This window comes from Mus caroli, chromosome 17 (assembly GCF_900094665.2).
Source record: "Mus caroli chromosome 17, CAROLI_EIJ_v1.1, whole genome shotgun sequence".
NCBI lineage: Eukaryota > Metazoa > Chordata > Mammalia > Rodentia > Muridae > Mus > Mus caroli.
In genome coordinates this window covers 15,664,493-15,674,401 of record NC_034586.1, presented here as the reverse complement: position 1 = coordinate 15,674,401, position 9,909 = coordinate 15,664,493, and the positions used below count along the sequence as shown (strand labels likewise).

At 36.6% G+C, this 9,909-nt stretch overlaps 1 protein-coding gene across 1 annotated transcript in view; it reads left to right on the top strand.

Moving 5' to 3' along the window:
- The window catches only part of LOC110283937 (vomeronasal type-2 receptor 116-like), an 18,842-nt gene extending 14,283 nt beyond the window's left edge, over positions 1-4,559 (top strand). Inside the window, exon 5 of the mRNA XM_021149485.1 lies at positions 3,631-4,559. Within this exon, the coding sequence (XP_021005144.1) occupies positions 3,631-4,559 (929 nt within the window). The remainder of the gene's footprint in view (positions 1-3,630) is intronic.
- The last annotated feature ends 5,350 nt before the right edge of the window (positions 4,560-9,909 follow it).

The window sequence follows — 9,909 nt, the reverse complement described above, 5'->3', positions numbered from 1 at the left end:
CCTTCCCTTCCTTTCTTTCCTTTCCTTTTCTTTTCTTTTCTTTTCTTTTCTTTTCTTTTCTTTTCTTTTCTTTTCTTTTCTTTTCTTTTCTTCTCATCAACTTACTAATGAGTACACACCATGCATGTCCTTTTGGGTTGGTATTAAACTCACTAAGGATGATGTTTTTCTAGATCCATCCATTTGCCTGCAAAACTCAGGATGTGCTCATTCTTAATAACTGAGTAGTAGTCTATTGTGAAAATGAACCACAATTTTCTGTATCCATTCTTCAGTCATGGGACATCTGGGATGTTTCCAGCTTATGGCTATCACAAATAAGGCCATTATGAACATATTGGAACACTTGACCCTGTGACGTGGCAGGGCATCTTTTGGGTAAATTCTCAAGACTGGTATTGCTGTGTCTTCAGGTAGATCAATTTCCAATTTTTTTGAGGAAACTCCAGACTGATTTACAGAGTGATTCCACCAGCTATGAAGGATGTGTTCCTCTTTCTACACATCCTTGCCAACATATGCTGTCACCTAAGTTTTCGATTTTAGCCATTCTGATTGATATTAGGTGGAATTTCAGGGTCTTTTTTATTTATATTTCTCTGATCACTAAGAACTTTGCACATTTCTTTAGGTGCTTCTTAGCCATTCTAGATTCCTCAGTTGTGAAATCTTGGTTGAGTTCTATACCCCATTTTTTATTGGGTTCTTTGGTTTTTTGGTTGTTAATTTCTTGAGTTCTTTATATATTTTAGATATTTAACCCTCTATCTGATGTAGGGTTAGTGAAGTTTTTTGCCCAATCTGTAGGTTGCCAAATTGTCTTATTGACTACATCCTTTGCCTTAATGAAACTTTCAAGTTTCATGAAGTTCCATTTATCAATTCTTGATCTTAGAGCATGAGGCTTTGGCGTTCTGCTGAGGAAATCCACCCCTGTGCCAATGAGTTCAAGGCTCTTTCCCACTTTTTCTTCTATTAGATTCAATGTATCTTTTTTATGTTGAGGTTCTTGATCCACTTGGACTAAGGGTTTGTGAAAAGTGTCAAAAATGGATCTATTTTCATTTTTCTGCATAAAGACAGCCAGTTATTCCAGCACCATTTATTGAAGATGCTTTCTTTTATCCATTCTTGGCTTAACAAGTCATTAAAAACCTCCTAAACAAAAAAAGCTCAAGACTAGATGGATTTAGTGCAGAATTCTACCAGACCTTCAAAGAAGACCTGATACCAATTTTCCTCAAACTATTCCATAAACTAGAAAGAAAAGGAACACTACCTAATTCTATGAAGCCACAATTACTCTGATACCTAAACGACACAAGGACTCAACCAAAAAAAAAAAAATAGACTTCGCATATAAATATCGATACAAAAATACTCAATAAAAATTTTACAAACTGATCCAAGAACACACCAAAACAATGATTCATGATGATCAAGTTTCATCACAGGGATGCAAGGTTGGATCAATATACAAAAATCTATTAATGTAATCTACTATATAAAGAGACTTAAAGAAATAAATCACATGATCATCTCCTTAGATACAGAAAAAGCATTTGACAAAATACAACACCCCTTTATGTTAAAAGTATTGGAGAGAACAGGAATTTAAACATAATAAAAGCAATTTACTGCAAGCCAACAGCCAATATAAAATTAAATGGAGACATACTTGAAGCAATCCCACTGAAATTGGGGACAAGAGAAAGGTGCCCACTTTCCCGATATCTAGTCATTATAAGACCCAAAGTGCTAGCTAGAACAACAAGACAACAAAAAGAGACCAGGGGAATACAAATTGGCAAAGAAAAAATAAATCACTATTTGCAGATTGTATGATAGTATACATAAGCAACCGCTAAAATTCTACCAGAGAACTTCTCCAACTGATAAACAACCTCAGCACATTGGACAAATATAAAATTAACTTAAATAAATCAGTAGCTTTCCTTTATACAAAGGATAAACAGGTTGAGAAAGAAATTAGGAAAACAACTCCCTTCACAGTAGCCATAAATTAAATAAAATATCTTGGGGTACCCCTAACCAAACAAGTATGTATGACAATAGCTTCAAGTCTCTCAAAAAAGAAATTCAAGCTCTCAGAAAATGGAGAGCTCTTCCATGCTCATGGATTGGCAGAATTAACATACTAAAAATGGTTATCCTACCAAAGGCAATCTACATATTCAATGCAATTTCCATCAAAGTCCCAACACAATTCTTCAAAGACATGGAAAGAGCAATTCTGAAATTCATCTGGAAAGGCAAAAATCCCAGAATAGAAAAAACAATTCTTAACAATAAAAGAATGGCTGGAGGAATCACCATTCCTGACTTCAAGCTTTACTACAGAGCAATACTGACAAAAACTGCATTTTATTGGTACAGAGACAGACATGTTGTTCAATGAAATAGAAATGAAGATCCAGAAATAAAACCACACACTTATGAACACTTGGACTTTGAAAAAGAAGGCAAAATATACAATGGATAAAACGATTTTCTAAAGTCCTCCAACTCTTTTTTTAAGATTTATTTATTTATTTCATGTTTGTGGGTACACTGTCACTGTCTTCAGACACACCAGAAAAGGGCATTGGATACCTGTTTCCGGTCATTGTGAGCCACCATTTGGTTGCTGGTAATTGAACTCAGGACCTCTGGAAGAGAGCAGTCAGTGCTCTCAAATGCTGAGCCATCTCTTCAACCCATTCTTCAATTTTTGTAATAATTTTCTATTTACATGAAATAGATCCCTGTCTCAAATGTTATGAAATCATTTTACTGGGTACTATTTGAGCATTTACTAATGTAATAGTAAATGCAATGGAATAGGATCTCTTCCCTATACTCCAGTAGAGAATGAAAAAAAAAAAATTGGAAACTTAAAGAGTTCCAAGGAGAAAAGTGAATTTAGGTCTGACATATTTTAAAAAGCATTAATTGAAAAGCATTGCAAAAATCCTCTCTCTGTAATAAATTTTGCATGTATAATTAATTAATAAACAATATTTTATTCGTGAAGTGATATATGGCCTGAGGTACATTTATTCAATATAACTTATCAAAAGCGACATACCAATATCAGAAAAGGCAGGGAAAATTTGTCAGTAAAGAGAGGGAAAGCATTAGGTTAGTTCAATTTCAATAACTATGATGAAGATGGATTATCAAAAAAGTTCCTGGAAGTACTTTGTACTAAAAAGGGAAACATCACATTGCTTTAGCAATGAAGACCCTGTATGTCTATTTATGGTCCAACTGAAGCCATCCCCAGTAATATACACACTGGTAATAATGAATTGACTCAGTAGTTATAGCAAGAGAGAGGTGGGGGGAATTAAGTTGGGAGGAAAATCTGAGGGAAGGAATGGAGATTAACAGTAGGAAAGAGATGGATTGGAACAAAAAAATATATGAACATAAATACTAAAAGAAATATATAAGGAAGAAGTTTCTTTATGAGTATGCAATTATACAAAACAATGTGCTTATTACTTTGTCCTTGAAAAAGCAAAGAAATGTAACAGTAATAGTCCAGATATTGAATAATGTCTCAGGAAAAAAGGGATCAATCCAACCTGGACTCATAATCTCATGATAACCTATATTTTTGACCAGATGTGGATCAATGTATAAAGTGTCCAGAGAGTCATTATGCAAACACAGAGAAGAACTATTGCCTCAAGAAAGCTGTAAGCTTTCTGGCCTATGAAGACCAGTTGGGGATGATCCTGGCCAGCATAGCTTTGTGCTTATCTGCACTCACAGTCTTTGTTATTGGCATCTTTGTGAAAAACAGACACACTCCTATTGTCAAGGCCAATAACCAAGCTCTCAGTTACATTTTGCTCATCACACTCACCTTCTGTTTTCTTTGTTCTTTGACTTTCATTGGCCAGCCCAACAAAAACACCTGCATCCTTCAGCAGACCACATTTGGAGTTGCATTCACTGTGGCTCTTGCCACTGTGTTGGCCAAAGCTATTACTGTGGTTATTGCATTCAAGGCCACTTTTCCAGGGAGAATGGTAAGGTGGCTAATGATATCAAGGGCCCCAAACTACATCATTCCAATCTGCACCTTGATCCAAGTTGGTTTTTGTGGAACATGGATGGCAACCTCTCCTCCATTCATCGACCAAGATGCTCATACTGAACATGGACACATCATCATTTTTTGCAACAAGGGCTCATCTGTTGCCTTCCATTGTGTCCTCGGATACCTCTGCTTCTTGGCACTTTGTGGTTACACCGTGGCCTTCTTATCTAGAACTCTTCCTGATACATTCAATGAATCCAAATTTCTGTCATTCAGCTTGCTGGTGTTCTTTTGTGTCTGGGTCACTTTCCTTCCTGTCTACCATAGCACTAAGGGGAAATTCATGGTTGCTACAGAAATATTCTCTATCTTGGCTTCCAGCACAGCACTTCTTGGCTTCATATTTGGTCCTAAGTGTTACATTGTCTTGTTGAGACCAGATGAGAATACATTTAATTATATCAGAAACAAAATACACTCTAGAAAAAACAAATCTCAAAAAACATAGTCCAAAAAACAAATTAATCTTTTATGTTAATAATTTCATAAAAGGTCTTATTTCATTCCCTATATTTTTCTGATCATGTTCTATGAGATTATAATATGCATTCAATTCTGTTATGTTTTCTTTCTTTATCCAATTGTATTACAATGTTCTAGTGTGAGAGCCTTTCTTGTTTGGCTTTGGTTTCTAGATTGGAAAACTACATCTACTCTCTGAGCCTCTACTCCTTCATGTCTAAGAATTGGTGGTGCCATATCTGGATCATGAATTTCTGTATTATTCTTTGACATGAACTTTCTTTTCATGTTATTGAGATAAGTTGGCTTTGAATTTGATTCACATTTTTTACTATGCATGAATTAGGACCATAGAATTTGGAAATTTGGAAAATCCTTTTTTTTATTATTTTATTTTTTACATTCCAGGCATTGCCCCATTCCTGGTTTCCCCTCCCATAGTTTCTCATCCCATTATTCCTCAGGCTTACCTCCAAGATGATGCTCCCTCTCTCCATGATCCATTAGGCTTCCTAACACCCTAGGGCCCCAACTTTATTAAAGAATAGGCTCTTCTTCTCCCACTGAGGTCAGACCAGGCAGTCATTTGCTATATATGTACTAGAGACTTCAGACCAGCCCATATATGCTGCCTGGTTAGTGGCTCATGTAAGAGCCTTTTATAAACAATCACCTCTTAAACTACAAAAAACACCGATAAATTGCCTTCGATTACCTGGGTTCTATATTTAAGTCAATTGCAATTGCTTTGCCAGAAACCCCATCAACACCAGATACCCACAGTAAAACTCTGCTCCCTGCACAACAGCTCACCTTAATGTACACTCAATAGCCCTAAGCTGAAGTCCTTTCATGTGAGCTTCATATTTTGGCCTACATCTTTGTCAGAAGATCTCTGATACACTAAATCTAGAAAAGCCAATGACAGCATTGAAAGGCTATTCAAAAAAAATAAAAAGATGAATAAATAAATCCCATAGGAAGTACCATATTGGACCTGAAGACACACTGGTAACTACATGCCTAGAATTCTCAGGCAAATGGAGAGAGGGAGAGGAAAAGTGAAAGAGAGACAGAGACAGAAACAGAAGAAATAGAAACCAAGAGAAAACTTGCAAAAATACCTACATAGCAAAGATAAAATCAGAAAAGAGTATATAAACCTATAACCTGAAACCTGGTTGGCTAGAGGAGAGCATAAGAAGACATTCAATAACAGCCAAGTCAAGTGGCATCAGAAGAGCAAAGTTATCCTACTAAAACAGCTGAGGAATTAGAAAAATTACCTTAAAATTAATCTCATATATTAATATAGGTTCTTTGTTTTTGTTTTGTTGTTGTTTTTTGTTTTTGTTTTTTTCAAGACATAGTTTCTCTGTGTAGCCTTGGCTGTCCTGGAACTCACTCTGTAGACCACGGTGGCCTCTAACTCAGAAATTCACCTGCCTCTGACTCCGAAGTGCTGGGATTAAAGCCAGACTGACTCTGCCCAAGATTCCATGCTAAATTATTGTTTATTACCTAGACTTCTGATTACATTGACAGCTAAGACAGAAGATAGAAAAAAAAAACTTTCACAGATGTAATCTGTTATCTCCTTTCCTAAACTCTATTTCCATTAATCAAATGCTTCATAGTTCCTCTTGTTATGCCACTGTCCTAACATTATATGAGTTTCTATGAATTTGACTAACTCTAATAAACATTCCGCTATATGATCCAACTCTTTAAACTTATCCTCCTGCTCCACAAAAAGCTCATCTTAAAAACTATTCATGTTGCTAACTTATATTATCTCTTTTATAAACTTATAAGCTAGAGGAAACCCACTCAGATCTTTCTCTTATAGACTAAATAGACTCTATCCAGGTAAGTATATCTGCCTAACCTATTCCAAAGGGTGGGATTCCTCTGGGTTTCAAATGTACATCCTAAGAAAACCAATTTTCTTTCTTTCAAATGTACTTCTCAAATCTTATTCTCTACCTATAATAATGTGTTTCAACATCTTGCCAAGTCCAGGTGTTTACTATACCCCGGACAGCTCCAGAAAAGCAACTTTCAGATGCTCCGATCTTTTGTCACAGACACAGACTTCTGAGCCTGTTCCTTCTGACCTATCCTCGGGTAACTCAGCAGGCTCTGGACAGCAAGAAAACAGCCAACTCTACTAACACTGGACAAACAGCCCTGATACCCATTTCTCTAGGTTCCCCAGAGACATGTAGCCCCCAATGTCAGCATAAAACAGCCAGATATCACAATGACCCTACTCCTGTTTTGCCATCACCTCTTTCTAATATTTCCTTTATTAACTAATCCAAAACAGGGGAATGTTGGCATTCTGTCTGGACTCCACCCCAAAAGATACCTGGCTATTGCCTGGTATGCTCCTCCTCACAGTTACCTGGTAACAGCCAGATAGGCCTGGCCCACTATAAAAGGGGCTGTTTGGCCCTTCCACTTTCTCTTGTCTCTCCTTTTCTCATACCCTTGCCTCTTGCCCCCTTGTTCCCCACTCCTTTCCATGTGGTCATGTCTAACCTCTACTTTTCTACTCTCTCCTTCTCTCTGCCTTTCTCTGCCTCTGCTACCCTCTTACCTTCCCTCACTGTCCCCTGAATAAACTCTATTCTCTTATACCTTCATGTGGCTGGTCTCTTAGAGGGAAGGGATGCCTTGGCATAGGTCCTCCAAAGCACCACCTTCCCCCACACCCAGATAGAACATATATTAGTACCCCTTTATCTTTTTATGATCAGAATAAGTATTAGCTCTTCTTTGAAGAGCTGGTAGAATACTGTACTAAAGTCATCTACACAAGGACTAATTTTGATTCAGAGATTATTGTTTTGTTTTGTTTTGTTTTCCCCTTCTTACCTTCTTTTGCTCTTAATCATTTTATTCATTTACATTTTAAATGATATTCCTCTTCTTGGTTTCCCCTCCACAAATCAACACTCCAACCCTCCTATATCCTCTCCCCTTTGCCTCTATGAGGATACTTCTACACCCACTCACCCACTACTGGGTCATTGTTTTCACATTCCCCTATGCTGGGGTATCAATACTCCACAGAATCAAGGGCATCGCCTCCCATTGATGATAATGTAACTGGAGCCATGAATCCCTTCATATATACTCTTTTTGTTGGCAGTTTAGACAACCATTGAGCTATGTCTCCATTTTGAACTTGTGCTATTTAAATGTTATTATATTTGGTTTGATGATATTTTTGATGACTTTGTATAGTAAATATTTTCTCTTACACTGTTTCTTAACTCACAAAAAAACTGCTTTCAAATTTTTATCTAGTATTTTTCATATCTGACATGTCTGATTTTAATTTTCCTTCATCACCTTTTCCTTAACTGTTGGTTGAATGTAGTTTTAATCATATAATTATCAACTTGAGAAAGTAGACCACTATTTTACTACCCTTCAAGAAATAAAGCATGTAAATAGGCTTCCTCCTCTGCACGAAGGATTTTATTATATCTTCTAAAGAATAGCTTTGCTTGTCATGAATTGCATTTTTGTGTGTGGGTATTTTCATCTGGATTTGAAAGGTAACTTAGCTGGATACAATGACATTGGCAGAGAATTTCTTACTTTCAGGTCTTGACACACAGTATCCCATGTTCTGCTGATGTCAGGTTCTCTGATGAAAGGTTTGTTGTTATTTTGATAGGTTTGCCTTTATGGCCTGTTCCTATTCTTTTAACTATTTTAATATTCTGTACTGTTAATGAATTTACTGTAATGTTCTGTGAAAATGCCTTTTGCTTATGTTTATTTGGAATTCTAAATACATGCTCTCTTTGGGTGTTCATGACCTTATTAAGATTTGAGAATTTTATTTTTCTTTATATTTCTTGTTTGCCTGACATCTTCTACCGCTATGAAATCAAAACAAGATTTATAAATGCAGTGCAATTTGTAGGATTAAGAAAAGGAGGTGTCGAAAAACAAAAACAAAAAACCACCACCACCACCACCAACAACAAAAAAAAACGAAAAAAGAAAAGAAAAGAAAAGAAAAGAAAAGGAAAGGAAAGGAAAGGAAAGGAAAGGAAAGGAAAGGAAAGGAAAGGAAAGGAGATGAAGTGGGATTGAAATGGGCAGTCTAATATTCCATACTGACCTTCAGTAATCTGATGGACAGAAACCAAGCTATTTCTTCCATTTCTGTAGATCATTTGGAATTTTTGGATCTTGTCTTTTTGTTTATCCAATTTGTTCATGTGAAAGCAGCATTTGTCCACAAGAAATAGACAGTCTTTTCTCCTAAGAAATGGACAGTTTTCTCTGTTGTTAGTGAATTGAATCATTACTGATGTTTTAATACTGCGGTGGTCAGTGAGGCTATTTGACTTTGGAAGGTAAGGGTAGTCAGGTCTCTATCTTTGGAGATCCTGTATGAACTGAGAGGAGACCTCTCAGGAAATAGCTAGAGAAGTAATCACTCATTATGTTCAAATAATAATGCCAACACTTATGACAAGTAATACTAGAAAAATGATGACTAGAATTGTTCATTTATCATACCAAACCAGTCTAAATCTGGTGATGGTAATTGACACAGGTTCTTCAACAGGAATCACCCCTAAGTTTGGAAAAATAAACACCAGGACACAAGTTCCAGACACCGATAGAATAGACAACTGAGGCATTGTGAATATTTGAAGAATGATTGGGCATGGTAGTACTAAGGATTAAGGAATTATTTCAATCTCCCAAATCTAGTGTGACCACAAAGCATGTTCCTTGGTAAGTAAATCAGACTATTATAATAAAGAGATAGATGTGGGAGCAGTAAGGGGTGCTAGCAATATTTTGCTTAGAAGAATTAAAGAGTGATGAGGTAAAAGTGTCTAATAAGACAATGGGTGAGGCTACAACTGGGGTCATGAAATTTGACCCAGGAGAGACACACAAGAAACTTTTGCCAAAGCAGTCAGGTAGAGGATTATTCACTAGGAGATTAAGGTATTAGCCACACAAAGCCCGAGAAGAGACTTCTGGCCTATTACTAGGAAATTCCTAGAACACAGGAAGCAAAAAGAAAAACTGAGCAGGTTTTATTCCACAGAAAAACTTTAGGGAATAAAGTTAAAAAAAAACAAACCTACAAGTATCTAGAGGATCTGTGGAATTTATAGGCAGCTCTAAAGTGAGGACAAGATGGAAGGAAGCCTTTTGTCTCACCATCTAGAGACTGCCATATCCAGGGATCCATCCCATAATTAGCCTCTAAACGATGGCACCATTGCATTCACTAGCAAGTGTTGGCTGAAAGGACTCTGATATAGCTGTCTCTTGTGAGACTAGGCAGG